Consider the following 19545-nt stretch of genomic DNA (forward strand, 5'->3'; position numbering starts at 1 on the left):
GTAATCCCTCCCTCCAGATCCCTAGGAAACCACTGTCACTATAGATTAGTTCTGTTATTTTCTGGAATTTTATTTAAATGGAATTCTTCAGTATGTTCTATTTTTTGCTTGGAAACTCAGCCTAGTATCTGTTGAGTTTCATCCGTATTGTTGTATGTTATCAACAGATCATTTCTTTTTATTGCTTAATAGCATCCGAATGGATATGGCATCTCATGTGGATATGCCATCATTTGTTTATCCATTTACCTGCTGATGAGAAATTTTTAAATTTTTTAGCCATTCTAATAGGTGCGTGGCCACTGAGTTTCTGTTAGTATAGTTTTTTTGTTCTTGGAAATTCATTTTGGTTCTTTTTCAAATCTGCTATGCCGTTAAATTTTTTTCCTGTTCTTGAAGATATTTTTAAGCTTACTACTGATTTTTAAAAGCCTGATAATAAGCACACTTGTTTAAAAATCTTTGTCTCTTTTTTTTTTTTTTTTGTCTTTTTTTGTCTTTTTGTCTTTTGTTGTTGTTGCTATTTCTTGGGCCGCTCCCGCGGCATATGGAGGTTCCCAGGCCAGGGGTTGAATTGCAGCTGTAGCCATCGGCCTACGCCAGAGCCACAGCAACGCAGGATCCGAGCCGCGTCTGCAACCTACACCACAGCTCACGGCAACGCCGGATCGTTAACCCACTGAGCAAGGGCAGGGACCGAACCCGCAACCTCATGGTTTCTAGTCGGATTCGTTAACCACTGCGCCACGATGGGAACTCCCAAAAATCTTTGTCTCTTAATGACAGTATATGAAGTGCGTTGGAGTCTGTTCCTGGCATCTGTCATTTCTGTCAGGTCTCACTGGTTTCCCTGCATACCTGCTTGTTTGGACTTGCTGGTTGCTGCCCTTGAGGAAGCTTATGTCAGGGGTCAGGAGGAGCTCTACGATGAGGCCTAGGATAAAAGCGTTCTCCTTCAGAGACTTTCATTTGTTTGTAACAGATGTCTGGAACTATTAGTAAAGGGGAAACCTCACATCAAGGGCATGGCTGCAGTTTCTCTGGCTGTCCCAGGTTATGTGAACCTGGGTGCAAATGGGTATAAATCTATCCAATTGGTGGCCACGGTTTTCTCAGGGGAACTCTGTTCTCCTTTTGCTCTGCTTACTGACAAGACAGCCTTCCCTACAGTCCCCTGGTGTTGAGGGGCAGTAAGGGCATGCTTATGTTTGCTCTTAACCTGGGGGAAAAGCCTTTTGCAGTCCTGACAATGTGGGATGGATCGATCGCCCAACAGATTCTGCTACTTGTAGAGAGCCTTATTCGGTCTCAACCTTGGTCCTCTGGCAGAGGTTTTTAGTAACAGAAATGCCCTCTTGGCAAAATGGGCCAATTTGGTACTCTAATTTTTACTGTTCTGACTAATGGCCTTCATATAAAAACTGCCTACTGGTGTTCCCATCATGACACAGTGGAAACGAATCCAACCAGGAACCATGAGGTTGCCGGTTCGATCCCTGGCCTCGCTCAGTGGGTTCAGGATCTGGCGCTGCTGTTAGCTGTTGGTGTAGGTTACAGACGCAGCTCGAATCTGGCGTTGCTGTGGCTGTGGTGTAGGCTGGTGGCTACAGCTCCGATTAGACCCTAGCCTGCGAACCTCCACATGCTGCTGGTGTGGCCCTACAAGGCCAAAAGACAAAAATAAATAAATAAATAAAAATAAAAATAAAAAATTGGCTACTGAGTTTCTCAATACCTTTGTAGCTACTCAATGCTTTTAAGGTAATTTTCAAAAACATATTTTCTGTGACACTTTTCATTTTTTTTAGCAGGAAGATTGTTCCAAATAACATAGTCTACTAGGAAACAGGAAACAAATCCGCTTTTTCCACTGCCATTTCTCAGGCTTCCTCTAGTGGACTCAGAGTTCTAGGTATTGGTGAGACATGATTTATACAAATGATAAAGAGGTCTTGGGTCTACATATTTGCAACAAATGCTCATTAATATACGGCAACATCAAGAACACAATTTGTAAAACATAAATATCCTTAATAACATAATAACATCGCCACCAAAATGACTTAAGAAATCACTGTGATTTCCTCTGCCTGGGCCTATGTTTTCCTTGGGTAAAATGATGGCATCTGAAGTTCTTACAGTTCCAACATTCTAAATTTAAGAAAATTTTTGAGAAACATGGGATAGCTGAAAGAAGTGATCAAGCAAAAGGGACCCCTTTAGTGAAAAAAGAAAGGCTGAAAAACAGTTATAAATATTTATGAACTTGATGCCTTTGTTCTCTTTTAGCTAGGTTCAAGTATTTCAGGAGGAATGGCACAATGCCTAATGGCTGTGATTTTTTTGTCAAGCGAAATAAAACTTGGACATAAAGTTATCTCTTTTGCACTAGATATCTGATGTATTGCCCAAATACTGACAAAGGCAAAACTAGCAACATTTTTTTTTAAAAAATAGCAAATTGTAATAATAATAGCAGAAATAGATTTTACGATAATACACAGTAATCCATGACTCCTCTCAGTTAAAAACATGTCTGAAAACTGACTTTAGACAGCCACCTCCTGTCGTGGCTCAGTGGTTAAGGAATCCGACTAGGAACCATGAGGTTGTGGGTTCGATCCCTGGCCTTGCTCAGTGGTTAAGGATCTGGCGTTGCTGCCAGCTGTGGTATAGGTCGCAGACGCGGCTCAGATCACCCGTTGCTGTGGCTGTGGCATAGGCCAGCGACTACAGCTCTGATTCGACCCCTAGCCTGGGAACCTCCATATGCCGCGGGTGCTGCCCTAGAAAAGACAAAACAAAAAACCAAAAAAAAAAAAAAAACTGATGTTAATCTGCTTTCAAAGCTTAAACTTTCTAACAGATATACATTTTAATTTAATTTATTTTTTTAGGCTGCATCCACGGCAAATGGAAGTTCTCTGGCCAGGGACTGAATCCAAGCCGCAGCTGTAACCTACACCACAGCTGTGGCAATGCCAGCTCCCTTAACCCACTGTGTTGGGCCAGGATCGAATCTGCACCTCCACAGTGACCTGAGCTGCTGCAATCAGATTCTTAACCTCTTGCACCATAGCAAGAACTACAGATACACATTTTTAAAGAGTTGGCAAGGTAGAGAACGAAGCTTCTGATTGTCTTTCCCTCCTGATAGTGAAACACATTTTCTCTTTAAATACCCCGAGTGACAACGAATCCTGGCATTTGGGATTTGTAATGGTGGAATGTGGAATGGGGGTAGTGAGAGCATGTGGAGGGGAAAGGAGAGGGTACATTTAAAAAAATGCAATTCTAAAAGGATGGAAACAACATATAGGACTAGAGGGCTCTAAGAGGCCATGATGTGACTGTGAGCCCCGGCTAGTCACACAGCCTCTTTATAGACCTTCCTCTCCTTATGTGTGAAACAAAGAGCCAACGCTATGAGCAGGAGCTCACTTCGTGCCAACAATTTAGAATTTGGGTTTGCCTAACAGAGCAAGGAATATATCAGATTTTACCCTATGAAACAAAATATAAAGTTGAAAAATGGATGGCCAGACTTCATTTTTATTGTAAACCAAACCAAACCAATAAAAACATACCATTCCTGAAGTTCTGGAGAAGGAATGAGACCTGCAGTTCCATTTTTGGAGTTTTCCAGTTTACCCTGCCACCAGTTGTGATCATCCTTACTAATAATCTGGATAATGTCACCAACTCTGAATCGAATGCCAGCTTCTTTGCAGGGGATGAGGTCGTCCTTGGCTGGATCATATTCAAATTGTGCTCTTACATAGATCTATAAAACAGGAGTTTGTAAGAAAGAATGCCATGGTGATATGAAAGAAAACAGCTCTAACTTAATAACCACACACTAACACTCACTACAATACAAACAGGACATTAGATGGTGAAAGCAAATATGATGCATGGAAATACAACACAAAAAACTGCTACCACTAGAAACAATGTACTACCTTTGATGTGTACAGTTTCGAATCTTTACTGTCTTTAATTGGAGGGAATGCTGAAGATACTTGATTACTAAGAATAAAGACTTAATTTCTGCTTTTACTATAAGAGAATAGGGTTATACTTATAGAGAAGTATGCTTACCATTGTAAAATCTGCATATATTCAGTTGATGTTACGGATAAGTTGTCACGATCACGTGGCAGCCCTTAAGCCATAACCACAAGCATTCAGGGTACGTTTTAACCCCGAAGCAGCACATGATACAAAACCAGCAAGAACTCCCTTGGTATCCTGCTGTAAAATGCCTGCATGACAACTGGCAGTGTGTCTACACACTGCTGATAAACCTAAATGTAATTCAAACAGTTTTTTAAAGCATTTGAAAAGTTTTATTTTTAAACAGGACTTAGACTTTATGAATTTCACTCTTCTTAAAGAAAAATGAGTTTGAATCCTGGCTTTGCCAACGTAACACTCGAAATCTGTACAGAGCTTCAAGATATGCATAGTTCAGGGCTCTGCATTTAATGATATGTAAATATAACTAGCAAATATAAAGGAAACAGCACACAAAGGGTTATCATGCGGCAGCACTTTATGAATTACTAGATTTCTAAGTGCTTTAAAACAAGGTGCTAGACAGTAAGTGTTGTATAATTTATGGGTGAATTCTATCAGGTACTAGTTTATGCAAGTCTTAACTCCAAACCTGATTCTTTTTTAAGAGCGCATTTCAAGAAAAATCCCATAAAATTCTACCTCTTGAAATTAAATTTGAATATTAATGTTTAAGTCACTGTAAAACCAACCCGAAGGCTTTGCGACTATGGTATGATTATTCTGTTTGTTTCTTTTCAGAAGTCTGGCCTATAAAATTAACAAGTCTCTGCATTTGCCCCTAAAATCCATACTCAAAGTGCCAGCAAATTGAAAGTTACTTGCTAGTGTTAGGCAGCACTTACTTAACTCTTGATGTTTGATTAAGGGCATAAAGCCAGGATTTTTCTGTTCTTATTTTTCACTGTATATGGCTTTTAAAAATACACATGCAGATACAAAGTAAGAAAAAGCCTTCAAGCTTCCGATAATTATTGCTTTAAAATGTTCACTGGTATGTCTATTTTTTAGTTATTCTTCTTAGAATTCTAAGAATTTTGTAACCTTAAAAGATTTTTCTCCACCTCAGAGGCAGGCCTATAAGATCCTCAAAGGCTGAATCCTTAACCATCAACACAAAATGATCAGGTTGAAATTACAATAACCATCACAGCTACAAAGATGTTAGGAAAAAATCTTTATAGAGAATTAGTCATGTGTAATGTGTTAAAATGAAATGGTACAAGCTCTCAATGCTCAAATGTTATGGTCCAAAATGCAGACATTATGGGATGGAAAGGGTTAATAAAGGATTGGCTATTAGCAGCTCAGTTTAGAGAAGTTTCTAGAGAGGATATCTATTCACCTGTCGTCCTTTTGGTTGGGTAGTTGATGGCAAGTCCTGTAGAATAAAGCCAACCCAGGAGAAAAATTTTCATTTACTTTTCAAAGAGTACAAGGTAATTTGTGTGTTCTGTTACAATATGGTTAAAAAATGAGCTAGATTTCAGTTGTAAAGAGATAATATACATTATTCCATTTCTCAGAAATGTTGAGTTATCAAAAAAAAAAAAAAAATCAAACCCAGGCCATTTAGCAGCAAGCTGAAGAAAGCAGGTAAGTTTAAGCAGAGAGAAAGTGTGTTCTTGAGAAACAACTCAGCATCTTCAACACAAAAGCCACTGCGAGTGAAATAGCCTACTTAAAAAAAAACAAAAAACCCCAAACTCAAAAGAGCTGTTGCCCTTTTCAACTTAGTCACTGCAACCATTTAGATTTTGAAAAATTTAATGGTTGTATGGATTTTCACATCTTAGAGTTATTAAATGTTAAACTGTTATAAATGAATTCCTTTGGTAGCCTATTTTGAAGTTGTAAATAAAAGTCATAGGAAATTTTCTTCCATAATTTCTCTTACTTATATCATTTCATTTGAGGTGATCTCTAAATTATTTAAAATTTTACCTGATTAAAATGTTGATATATTTTTAAAGGGCAAACTAATAGTCAGGAAAAAAGTGATACTGCTGCATTATTAGAACTTTTAATATTTGTAACAGCAATATCAGCAACTTCGAGATTTGGTTACCCCCAAATATCACACGCCTGCACTTGTAAGAGCTTCCATTTGTTTAAATAAGTTAAAACAATTCTTTTTACCTTCCAAAATGGATAGTTTTGAAAAACGTTGTAAAATTTCAAGTTCAAGTCAAAATATAAAGTACTTTGTGTTAAAGATGTGATAACAGCGTGGCTTAAGTGCAGTTTGAAGCCAGTTCCTTTTGCTTTTCATATCCAGGCAAGGCTTATAATTCACAAAAATATGTGCACGTACCACAATAACAGAGGGCACACCAATTCGTAAACTTAGATAGCGGAAACTAAAACATGTTGCTGATATCACTCAGAATAGACAACTACAAAGCCCGAGAGTACCCAAATGCCTCCTCTGCAAAATCCTTACATTTCTTCATCTTTCTCACATTAAAAAAGAAGTCAGAAACCAACAAATTTCCATTTACATCCTTTGCATAACTTTGAGCAAAGTCATATACAGTAGTTAGGTGACACAGAAATATTTTGAGAAGGACCAAAGCAGTCTTGAACTGTATTTCTTTAAATTTCACTAATGAAAGGGATTTTGAATGAGAAGAAAACGTTGAAAAAGATTTTCCAGGAGTAAACTGCATTGTAGCTGTAGTAGCCTTGTGTATCGGCAGAAGACATATTTCCACTGAACACATGTAACTAGAACACTCATGGCAGGTGGCACCAACAAAATTGTCACACTTTGCTGTGTGGAGCTAGAGTTCTTACCGAAACAGAATTGTTAGTGCTGCTATGACCATTAGCTGGGGACTGTCTGGAAGTGGAGGGGGAATCTCTCTGAAATAAGACACAAGGTTCATTAACACACAACACCGGTACAGAAACAGAGATATTCACATCAACAGTTACAACCACAGCCTGACAACCATTTCCTTTGAGGTTTTAGCTATAAAGGTGCCATACTGACTTACTTGCATGATTTCACAGAAGAATGAAAAAATTGTTTGCAGTTTGAAGATTCACACATTGTAAGTGATGGCCACGTCATTCATTAGTCATTTTCTTTCCTAACATTCTATAACCTTTGCTTTCTTTAAAGGAGACCCTGAAGAGTGACTTGATATTAAAACCCTATCAAGAACTGTAAAATGACAAATATTACTATACGATTATTGCGCTGAAGATTCTAGCTGCCTAATTTTTATTCAAAATTAGGTTTGAAAAGAATTTAATCATTCTTAGGAAGCTCGGTTGTCAAAAATTACCGACAATGCAATGATACAATTGGAAGTGAAGTGAACCTCAAAAAAAGACGTCTTATGTTGTAATCACCTTGGAATCTTTCTAGGAGAGGTACTGCTAATAAGGGTAAAAGATAGATAGATACTAGAGAAGAAACCTTTATTCTTTAATTTATTTTAGTAGATTAATTAAAACAATACTCATGAGCCTCTAAAAATAGTACACTTCTGGCAAAGATCCCAGCAGCCACAGCCACTATCCTTTGCAGGCTCCATTCCCTTATTGTCCACATCAACTTTACTGTTTAATAGAGTTCTTTGAAACTACAGAAATGTGCATGTCTTGCTTTTTCTAGAAGATTTAAAGAAAAGTTCTGGGACCTGTTAGCCTTTAGATAATGGATGACATCCCCTAGATGAGTATTCTCAGATGTTAGTGAGCTGAGTGATCTCTAGGTGCCACCCCTAGAGACTCACGTCAGTGGGGCCAGGGTGGGGGGCAGGGGTCCTCTCTTTTGCCAAGGGCCAGAGGGATGCCAATGTAGGTGGTCAGAGAGCCTTTCTTTGGGAATTCCTGTTGTAGCTGGGAAGAGTCCGGCCACAGGCTTGAATTCTGCAGCACACAGGCGAGTCAAACAGATTGGGGGCAGGGCCAAAGGGGAGTACCATTTTTTTCCCTACTATTTAGAAGTAAAGACAGTAAGAGGGGGCTCTTCTCACTTAAAAGCATGGAATTCACATGTGTACTCCTGGTCCCACCTCAAAACTAGTTCAATCTCTTAAAAATACAACAGAAACTTTAAAAAATAACTGGTACTATCTTCTGGTTAGTTAGCCCAAAAGACAAAAGTCAATCGTATTTACTAAAATTCTACCAAGATGAGAAATGGTACGCCAGCCACCTGCGATTTTTCAGGAAATCAAAATGCTTTACATAAAATATGTGCATGTCAGTCTCTCTTTTCCAGCAAGGTCTGTGTTCTAGGTAACACATTTCAAAACTATGAATCCTGGAGCAAAAGTAGTTCTGTATTTTGTTTGAAATACAGTTTTAATTGAAGTTCCATACAAAGCCACCAAGAGGAGCTCAAGACCTGATATAATAGAAACCCCAATTGTCATGGCTCACTAAAAATATACTTGACATAGCTACAAATTCTTATACATATCTTCAATAGGTGATTTTTCTTGTGAAATTTCTATCACTACTAGAGACCAGAAGAAACATTATAATTTCTCCCTCAATTTCTCCTAAGTACAAATTCAATTTTCTACATGAGTTCCAATAAGTTGCCTCCCAATCTCAGCTGGAGGAAATGTGTACTTAATATTGATGTACACACACTTGGAAGATGCACATGAAAGAACAAGCTTCAGAAAATAATATTCAAACTGAATGTGCAATGACCAACAGATGACACCATTTATGCTCGTTCATATTTCTAAATATAGAAATAACAAATTTTTAAATCTCACTTAATAACCAATATCAAACTGAATAACACAGGTTGGAGAAGCTACAATTTCTATAGCATAAGCCTACTGTAAGAAAGGAACTTTGGGTTTATATTACTCTAGAAAACTTACTTGTTTACAAATCAGATAACATTCTAAATTTAAACAATTTCACAGAAGGATGCAAAAGCCTCTCTTTCTCTAATAAAGTCAATTATCAATTCCTCGCAGACTCCACATCTATCTAGAGACCTGTCACAGTTATTTGAACAACTCTATCTTAACAGAAATAGACCACTTCTCAGATTCTTGGAAAGAAGAACTATCTATATGATTTCTTAACAAGGGAAGTGAATGTACTTCCTGGAAATTTTATTGCAATGATGATCTCTTTTTTCCCCTCCCAGAGACTCTATTTGTTCTTTATTAAGCCTCTGTCATTATTTGGAGCTTCTCTATAGTTTGCTTCGATTCCAGCCTGCAGTAAGTTAAAGTGCTGAGGAGATCCCCGTGGAAGCAGGGCTGAGTAGGTGGATGGGACCTACTCTGTTCCGTTATCTTTGTTGTAAAATTGGTGTGCAGTGATCAACAGCACAGGCAGAAACAATTTCCCAGAAAGCCAAAACATTCAGCCATCAGCAGACAGTTAGTTAAGAACCCAGAGGAGACGGGGTATTTCGTTAGAGCTATTACCTCACAGGACGATGACTGAGTGCGGTAACTCGGCACGATCTTGAAGGTGATACTCCCCCGCATTTCCCGCTGGAGGAAGAAATGAGAGAGCTCTCTTAACAAACAAGTGCTGCGCACAAAAACATGTCAGGAACCACAGAAAATGTGTGGATGCAATTAATGCAAGCCAGCTGAGAGCGCACGGGCCTAAAACGAACCTGAGTTCCAAGAGCAGGGACTGCTCCCAGGGACGGTGGAAGTCGCTCCTGGGCAAAGCCCTGCCAAGTCAGGGCTGGTGGCCTTGCTCGTGTGGCAATGCTATAACAGACCTCCAACGGTTACCTCTCACAGGCATGAATAAAGAAATCTCTAGGTGAGATGCCTTTTAAAAGTGACTATGAATTGAACTGGATGGCAGAACAAGTAGTTAAATAAAAACTATGTTTGGGGGAGGTTCCGTCGTGGCGCAGCAGAAACAAATCCGACTTGGAACCATGAGGTTGAGGGTTCGATCCCTGGCCTCGCTCAGTGGGTTCAGGATCCGGCGTTCCTGTGAGCTGTGGTGTAGGTTGCAGACGCGGCTCGGATCCTGTGTTGCTGTGGTGTAGGCTGGCGGCTGTAGCTCCGATTTGACCCCTGGCCTGGGAACCTCCAGATGCCGAGGGTGCGGCCCTTAGACAAAACAAACAAACAAACAAAAAACCAACAACAACCCTATATTTGGTAGGCTACATTATGATGGTCTACTCCAATAATCTTGGCTTTATTTATTACTCTAGTGAGTCTGTGGTGCTTATGTCACCTTTAATAGATATTCATAACACGGGGAGGCTACTACACTGTGGTGCGAAGGTGGCCCAGGAGCAGAAGTCCAAAACATCTCTCGCTGCTTGGCAGGGCCTGTCATTCTGCCCCATCTCCCCCTCAATCCACAGCCTAATTTGAAAACAGATTTTGGATATCTATGTCAAAAATTGCCTGGTTTACCAGGCCTTTTCTTCCCTCTGTGCTGTAGGAGAAATCCAATACAGCTGGCTATGACTCAGCTAAACAGGAGAAACGTTTCTGACATTGCTGATGTCAGCACAGTTGAGGTCAGTGGGAAACTAATTCACGAGAAGGCACAAGTAGAAAGGTTTTCTTTAAGTATTTGCTGGATAAGAAAGCCGAGACAAAGGATTGAAAGGAGAACATCCAAGCCCACGCTGCTAAAGATGGACAACATGTTTCTAAACTGTGCTGCATGTAAACATTTTCCTAGTTAGTTTGCATGAATGTTGTTTAAGTTCAAGTCCACACAAATGCTACTACCAGAGATACTCTGATAACCCTTTATTTGTGCATTAATAAACAAGTTAAGGAACTGAAAGTAATCTTAGGAAAAGAAACTTTCATTTACTCACAAGCATTTTTTGCAGCTGTTCCACTGTTTGGTTAGCCACACTGATGCCATTGATTTCTCGAATTTCATCTCCGACATGAAGTGTTCCTAAGGAATTATACAAAATTATAAACATGCAATGATATATACTTTTATAATAATCAAATCCAAAGGCAGTAATGTAACTTTTAGCCTTAAGCTAAATATTGGAGGCCAATAAGAACCAAGTACAAGTTAGGCTTACACAGTAAACTCACCAAAACAGGTATATCTACTTATGGAACACACAGTTTTGAAAGAAGGCTCTGAAAAATCTGTTTATTTTTTGGAGAGAGGCAGTGTGTACATAATGGTTTAAAAGTACATCTTCTAGGAGTTCCCGTCGTGGCACAGTGGTTAATGAATCCGACTAGGAACCATGAGGTTGCGGGTTCGATCCCTGGCCTCGCTCAGTGGGTTCAGGATCCGGCACTGCCGTGAGCTATGGTGTAGGTCGCAGAGCAGCTCGGATCCCACGTGGCTGTGGCTGTGGCGTAGGCCATCGGCTATAGCTCCGACTGGACCCCTAGCCTGGGAACCTCCATATGCTGCGGGTGCGGTCCTAGAAAAGATGAAAAGACCAAAAAAAAAAAAAAAAAGTACATCTTCTAGATGCAGCCTGTCCGGGTTCATATCTCTCTCTGCTTTATCACTTGTTAGCTTTAAGATTTTGGGTAACTTCCTGAAACTCTCCATGTCTTGGTTTTCACATTGTAAAATGGAGATAAAAACAGTACTTATCTCATAGGACTGTGAGTATTAAATGAGTTTAATACACGCAGAGGGCTTAGAAATGTTCTTGACACAGTCAGGGCCATTTAAATGTTTGCTGTTATTATTACCATTATTATCTACCAAATATGATACAAAGACTGTTGATTTTCAAAGAACTGTGATATGATAATACCTATGTAACACTAAACTTACATTAGACATACTGTAATCTTTTAATTATTTGGTAGGCATTTCAGAGTCCTGTAATACCTCAATGAGAAAAAGTGACTGAGAACCAATGGTTAGGTACTGTTATGTAAAATTTTAATTCCTTATTAATCAATTGTGCACATGTTTACTTACTGACCTTGACTTCATCATGGAAAGCTCATGATATATTTAAGATATATATATATATATATATATATAAAATGCTAAATAAAATAAGACACCTGGCATTTGCTCCAAGGTAATCCAGGGTGGTGGACAGTAGAGCAAATACAGATGAAACCAGTGGGGCCATGAATTTAACAATAATTCTACCTGGGTTATGGGTATGTGGGTGATCGCTGCACTATTCTTTCCACTTTACTTGAACTCACTGCACTGTTCTCTCTACTCATGTTTAAAAATTAACATGAGCTAATAAAACATAATAAATAGTAAAACACAAAATAAAAATTGGGGGACTTTTGCCTCCAATACAACTGACTAGGCACTCTAGAATTTCTCACAACTATATCCTGTCTGAGGCACATCTCTTGAAGTGTTACTGGTCTTACAAAAGGAATGCAGATCCCCAGGAATACTTCCCACTTGCATCCCCACTCGCCCCTGGGCAGTAAAGAACCTTGTGAGCTGGATCTGGAGTGGTGACAAACTAAGGGCGGAATGAAATAATGGGAGAGGTAAACGCCATAGCAGCAATGCCAGCTGCTGGCTGGATTTTTAACCTTGGGCCAAAAGCAAGTTAGAAAAGCTGAGCCTAGGATTTTGTAGGGAGCCAAGACCCAGATCACTGGCACTCTGCAGCATCTGGGAGAACAAGGAACAAACCCTTTCTGGAGGAAAGCATTCCCAGTTCAAGACCACAGGACTTAGACGGATTTGAATGAGCAATAAGCTTACAAAGATCACCAAACATGCAATAAAGCAAACTACCCTGCAAGTCATCAGAAAGAGAAAAGACAGATTTAGATCCTCAAGGAGGATACACATTGGAATGGTCAAATAGAGCATATAAGAATACCTCATTTTCTTGTGCCTTGCTTTAATGAGCCTTAAAGATAATGCATTTTTTTTGAAACAAATGGAATGTTTGTGGCAAGCCCGTGTTGAGCAAGTCTACCTGCACAATTTTCCCACCAGTATTTGCACACTTCATGTCTCTGCATCACATTTTGGTAATACTCATTAATATTTCAAACTTTTTCACTATTATGACGTTTGTTATGGTGATCTTTGATGAGTGATCTTTAATGTTACTATTGTAATTGTTTTGGGGGTCTCAAGAACTGGGCTCATATAAGATGGCAAACTTGATTGTTGAAACAGCAACAAAGGATTTAGAATGTTACATAACTTAGTTGATAAAGGAATGGCAGCGTTTGAGGACAGACTCTAATTTTTAAGGAGGGTCTACTGTGAGTAAAATGCTATCAAAGAGGACTACATGCTACAGAGAAATCATTTGTGAGTCAATCAATGAGGGAAACTTCATTGTTGTCGTCTTTTAAGAAATTGCCACAGCCACCCAAACTTCAGCAACCACCACCCTGATTCATCAGCAGTCTTTGCTGAAGGCTCAGATGCTGGTTAGCACTTTTTAGCAATAAAATGTTTTTAAAGTATGTACAATTTTTAAGACACAATGCTATTGCATGTTAACAGATGACAGCATAATGCAAGCATAACTTTTATATGCAGTGGGAAACAAAAAGATTTGTGTGACTTGCTTTATTGCGGTGGTCTGAAACCAAACCTGTAATATTGCCAAGGTATGCCTGTATAAAATAGCTATATGTTAAATATTAGGAAAAAAAGGGACCCAGTCGTAATGATGAGCATACAACAAGAGATTATCAGGTATGAAGAGATAGATCTATAGATAGAAATATGAACAAGTGACTAGTACTTCTAGAAAAGAAAAATGTAATTGGTGGTATAAGCCAATGAATGGATGAGTTGAACAAGAGTTCCAATGTGACTGAAGTGAGTTTCAGTGAACTAGAAGTTATACCCAAATAAATTATCTAGAATGCAGGTCAGAGGAATAAGGAGATGAAGAAAATAGGAAACAAGACATAAAGATATTAAGAGATATGGATGGAATGGCTAATGTATATCTACCTAGAGCTCAGAAGGAGAGAAGAGGAAGAATAGAGAAGAGGCAATAGTTGAAGAAATATGGCTGCAAATTTTCTTGAACTGATGAAAACATGATTACACATATCCAGGAAGGATAATGTATCCTGAATAGGATAAAGAAAAAGAAATCAGGAGTTCCCATCGTGCCTCAGTGGTTAACCCGACTAGCATCCACGAAGGTGCGGGTTCGATCCCTGGCCTCGCTCAGTGGGTTAAGGATCTGGCATTGTTGAGAGCTGTGGTGTAGGTAGCAGACGTGGCTCAGATGCAGCGTTTCTGCGGCTCTGGCGTAGGCCAGAGGCTACATCTTCTGATTCGACTCTTAGCCTGGGAACCTCCATATGCCGTGCTGGTGCGACCCTAAAAGACAATAAATAAATAAATAAATAAATAAAAATAAATCCATGCTGGGAAGAAGGGTAGTGAAACTACAGAAGATCAAAGACAATGACCCTAAAAAATCCAAGGATAAAGGGCAGATCAACTATAAAACAAGGACAACCATAGTGACATTAGACTTCTCACTAACAAACAACAGATGCCAAAAGACAACAGAATGGTAACCATTAAGCTAAAACTGTGCAAAAGTAATTGAGAGTGAGGTAGAAATAAAATATTTGCAGATAAACACCACCTGGGGGAGTTTATCAACAAGAGACTATCACTAAAGGAACTTTTAAGGAAGTACTTTAGGAAGAAGGAAAATGCTCCCTTCATGTGATGCATAAAGGGATGATGAGTAAATAAAATAAAAAACATTTATGTAAATCCAGATAAAAATGGTCATTTATTTTAAGAGTAATTTCAAATTTGTGGATATAAAACAGGAAGAATGAAAATGCTGAGCAAGAATAACATGTAAGTCAAGAATGAGATTTAAGGTGATACTCCAATGTCTTTGTATTACATGCAGGTGGGATTAAGATACTGTTTCACTTTAGTATATGTCAAGTTAAATACGTGTGATAAAAGTTCAAGGCAAACATCTAGAAAATAGAAATAGAGGGCTGAAATTCTAAGCAACTGGGGAGGGGGAGAATGGAATAAGAATTAAGAAGAAAATCAATTAAAACATGAAATAAATATAAACAAAAAAGCAAGATAATGGAAACCATCACGATAAACATGGAGTTTTCATCATGGCTCAGTGGTTGAAGAATCCGACTAGGAACCATGAGGTTGTGGGTTCGATCTCTGGCCTCACTCAGTGGGTTAATGATCTGGTGTTGCTGTGAGCTGTGGTGTAGGCCGGTGGCTACAGCTCCGATTAGACCCCTGGCCTGGGAACCTCCATATGCTGTGGGTGTGGCCCTAAAAAGACAAAAGACAAAAAAAGATAGAAATACGTTAATATAAAATAGGTTTTAAGTAGAAAGTATAATGAAGGGCAGACACGATTACCAGGCACTTCTATGCTTCTAATAAAACAGCTTTCAATATATAAAGCCAAAACTTAGAGATCTATAGGTAGAGACTGAAAGACTCTACCATGATAATAGGGATATTTCAACAAATATCGATAGGTCAAACAGACAAAAAATTAGACAAGATATAGAATATTTGAACAAAAAAAATTAACCTCAAGCAATCATCATGTAGAGAACTGTGCATGTAGCAATTAAAGAACAAACATTCTTCTTAATTACACATAGACCAAAAATGATTAAAGTGCTATGTCATCAAGTAAGTTTCAACAAACCTCAAAGAAATGGTGCCATACAGATTACATTCTCTGACCCCAATGTAATTAAGTTAAAAGTAAAATGTAAAAAGATACATAGGAAATCCTCTTAAATGTGGTGCATAAAAACATTTCTAAATAACTTGTGGGTCAGTGAAAAATATGATAATACAAATTTAAAAATACTTAGAACTGAATTACAATAAAAATGCTTCATATCAAAACTGGTGGGATACAGGTAAAATAGCATGTAGAGGCAGAGTTAAATCTTAAATGCATATATTACAGATGAACAAAGACTAGAATAAATGAACTAAGCATCTAATTTTGAAAGTTAGATAAAATCAACAGAAAGTAGAAGGAAGGAGAAAATAAAAATTAGGTCATAAAAAAAATTAGGTCATAAAATCAGGAAATAGAAAATAAATATACAATAGAGAGAATTAATAGAAGCCAGAGTGTGTTTCTGAAGGAACCTCTGGTAAGTTGATCAAGAGAAAAAAGACAAGATACAAATAAATGATATTAGGAATAAACACGGGTACATAATTATAGAGATGGCAGAAAATGAAAAAGAACACTAAGAAAAAGCTTACTGCAATTATTTTATTTTATTTTGTTTGAAAAGGAGCTTTTATTCATTCACATAATCTGAAATGCCCCTTGGCCATGATCACTACCATCTTTGATGTGGCTTCCGCATATTGTCTGCGCATCCCTATGCCTTCCAAAAGAATGGGAGTGCCTAAGTGAAAGCAGTATGGTGAGGCTTGAAAGAAATGCTTAACTACTGAACACAATGTCTTAACACAGAACTCTGTGTATTTCCCATGTTGATATGACAGTTCTCAAGACCTCACAGAAACATCTTCTCAGATTCACTGTACAGGTCCCTCGGAGAAGCATAGCCCTGCTGCTCGTTCTGACATATTTTTGGCAGGGGTCCATTGAAGGCAATAATTTTAAAACAAAAATTTTCAGGAGAATGTAATTTATCTTGATAAATTACTCAATCTGATAAAAAAAAAAAGATTTCCTAATGATAACCCCCCCTTGTATTTCTCAGATAAACCCAGCTTAGTCATTGTTTGTTACCTTTTTGTATGTACTGCTTGATTTTATGTACTGTTATTTTGTTTAGGATTTTTGTGTTTAGATTATGCTTGAGACTCGCCTATGGTTAATTTTCCTTTCTTGTGTTTGTCTGATTTTAGTTTCAAAGTTACATTGGCCTCATAGAATGACCTATAGAATCTCTCTTCATGAGATCTCTGAAAGACTTTGTATAATATTAGAATGATTTGTACCTTGAAAGTTTAGTAGAACCTACCTATAAGACTATCCGGGCCTGGTGTTTTTTTGTTGGTTTTTTCTTTAAGAAAGATTTTTGGGTTTGTTTTTACCACTGTTTCAGTTTCTTTAACATTCTTAGGGATATTCAGGCTTTCTATATCTTGAGTGAGTATTTGTCTTTTTGCCATTTCTAGGGCCGCTCCTGCGGCATATGGAGGTTCCCAGGCTAGGGGTCCAATCGGAGCTGTAGCCTCCGGCCTATGCCAGAGCCACAGCAACTTGGGGATCCGAGCCACGTCTGCAACCTACACCACAGCTCAAGGCAACGCTGGATCGTTAACCCACTGAGCAAGGGCAGGGACCGAACCTGCAACCTCATGGTTCCTAGTCGGACTTGTTAACCACTGCACCATGACGGGAACTCCATCATTAGGAAATCTTTAAGTCATCCATCACATTAATAGGTAAAAACAAAATAAATCATCTCAGCAAATGCAGAAGAAGCATCTGATAAAATTTAAAACCCAATCATAATTAAAATGTTCAGCAACTAAGAATGTAGGAGAAATTCTTCGGCCCTAATAAAAGGTATCTGCTAAAAACCTACAGTAAACATTCTCCACAGGGAAACAATGGAAATCTATCTTTTAAAAATTATTATTTTTTTGGCCATGCCTACAGCACATAGAAGTTTCCGGGCCAGGGATTGAACCTGCACTATGGCAGCAATAAAAGCTGCTTCAGTGGTAACACTGGATCCTTAACCCACTGCACCACAAGAGAACTTCAGAAATCTACCTTTTATAAAGAATAGCACAAGGATGTCCACTATACCACTTTTACTAAAGACAGTAGGTCTTAGCCAGTGCAGCAATATAAGAAAAAGATATTGAGGAAATAATGATGTTGTGAGTTTACTTAATTTAGAGTAAATTAGTAAAAATAATAAACAAAAAATTCAAACTTGAATCTAAATCAAACATCCTCCTGTGTGAATGCTATCCACTCACAAAACCTACAGATTCCTCTGAAGGCAGCAGTAATTCCAGACACCATCTGCGTGCATAGCAGTCATCTCTAAAGAGGACAGGAAGGCACTGAAAGGTTTATGGTGTTACCTCTTGTTTCCCAGAGTTAAGGAAATAGGTATTAAATACAAAAACAACATGATCTCCAAAGAAGGAAGTCTAATTTTCGGAGAGGAGAAACATTTTTGGATCAGGCATAGAACTCAGTTCTTTATTCTTTCAGAGAGGAGCTTAAACCCACATGTCCAAATCCTGCCCACCTGAGAGTTAACAAAAGTTCCACTTTCTCAAAAAATCATTCTTTGTCTACTTTAGTTCTTAGTGAATCCCCTTCTCAGAATGACTGCACTTACTGTAGCAGGTATTAAGAACTTAATCACAGATTTGGTATCTTTTACCATTATTTCACCATTTAATTTCTTTCCTTAGGATATTTATTTTCTTATTTTATATTTTTAATTTTATTTATTTATTTACTTTGGCTGCACCTGCAGTTATGTGAAAGTTCCTGGGTCAGGGGTCAAATCCGAGCCATAGCAATGACAATGCTAGATCCTTAACCCACTGCACAAGGGAACTCCAGGACCATTTAATTTTTTTTAATAGTTATTTCCCCAATACAATTTTTTTCCTACTGTACAGCACAGTGACCCAGTTACCCATACATGTACACATTCTATTTTCTCACATTATCATGGTCCATCATAAGTGACGAGACAGAGTTCCCACTGCTATACAGCAGGATCTCATTGCTAACCCATTCCAAAGGCAACAGTTTGTATTTATTAACCCCAAGTTCCCCAACCACCCCACTCTCTCCCCCTCCCCCTTGGCAGCCACAAGTCTGTTCTCCAAGTCCATGATTTTCTTTTCTGTGGAAAGCCTTATATTAGACTCTGAATATAAGTGATATCCCATTTAATTTTTATATTGTTATTTATCAAACACTAATTACGTAATTTATAAATAGTATAACTCATTCCTGAATGAGAGCAATTCTTGAATTGTCATTTAACTTTGCATCTATCTGTCTATCTCTCTATCTCTCTTACATCCCAGTATAGATGTCTTCCATATATCCTGGGGTCCAATATGATACTTTGCTTTATCGCCCATATAACTCAGAATCTAAACAGTGATTCAGAGATGCTCTGGCAACAGAACTGTAATATACCCTCCCTCTATTACCTAAAGATTGGTGCATGTTCAGATGAATAAAAACAAATGGAGGCCAACCGTGATTAAAACCAAGGAGAGAGAACTTAAATAGATCATTTATATAAACCATAAATTAAAATGATCTTTTAGGAGTTCCCATCGTGGCGCAGTGGTTAACGAATGTGACTAGGAACCATGAGGTTGCAGGTTTGATCCCTGGCCTTGCTCAGTGGGTTAAGGATCCGGCATTGCCATGAGCTGTGGTGTAGGTCGCAGACGTGGCTCGGATCCCGCGTTGCCGTGGCTCTGGCGTAGGCCGGTGGCTACGGCTCCGATTCAACCCCTAGCCTGGGAACCTCCATATGCTGCGGGAGCAGCCCTAGAAAAGGCAAAAAGACCAAAAAATAAAAT

The 19545-nt window shown here is 38.5% G+C and overlaps 1 protein-coding gene across 28 annotated transcripts in view; it reads right to left on the reverse strand.

Moving 5' to 3' along the window:
• CASK (calcium/calmodulin dependent serine protein kinase) overlaps positions 1-19545 on the reverse strand; it is a 371692-nt gene that overhangs the window by 26758 nt on the left and 325389 nt on the right. For 9 of the 28 annotated variants that reach the window (XM_085007745.1, XM_085007747.1, XM_085007743.1 and 6 more), the window contains 5 exons: positions 10877-10962; positions 9495-9563; positions 6874-6942; positions 5423-5458; positions 3588-3784 (listed from right to left, as the gene is read on the reverse strand). In XM_085007745.1, coding sequence (XP_084863871.1) covers positions 3588-3784; positions 5423-5458; positions 6874-6942; positions 9495-9563; positions 10877-10962 — 457 coding nt within the window. The remainder of the gene's footprint in view (positions 1-3587; positions 3785-5422; positions 5459-6873; positions 6943-9494; positions 9564-10876; positions 10963-19545) is intronic. The other 19 variants (XM_085007759.1, XM_085007756.1, XM_003360270.6 and 16 more) reach the window with 3 other exon arrangements.

The sequence above is a fragment of the Sus scrofa genome, chromosome X (assembly GCF_054392235.1).
Source record: "Sus scrofa isolate SSC_HxYL_T2T_F1_AM1 chromosome X, Sscrofa_HxYL_maternal_Yorkshire_Landrace_v2.0, whole genome shotgun sequence".
NCBI classification, from domain to species: Eukaryota; Metazoa; Chordata; class Mammalia; order Artiodactyla; family Suidae; genus Sus; species Sus scrofa.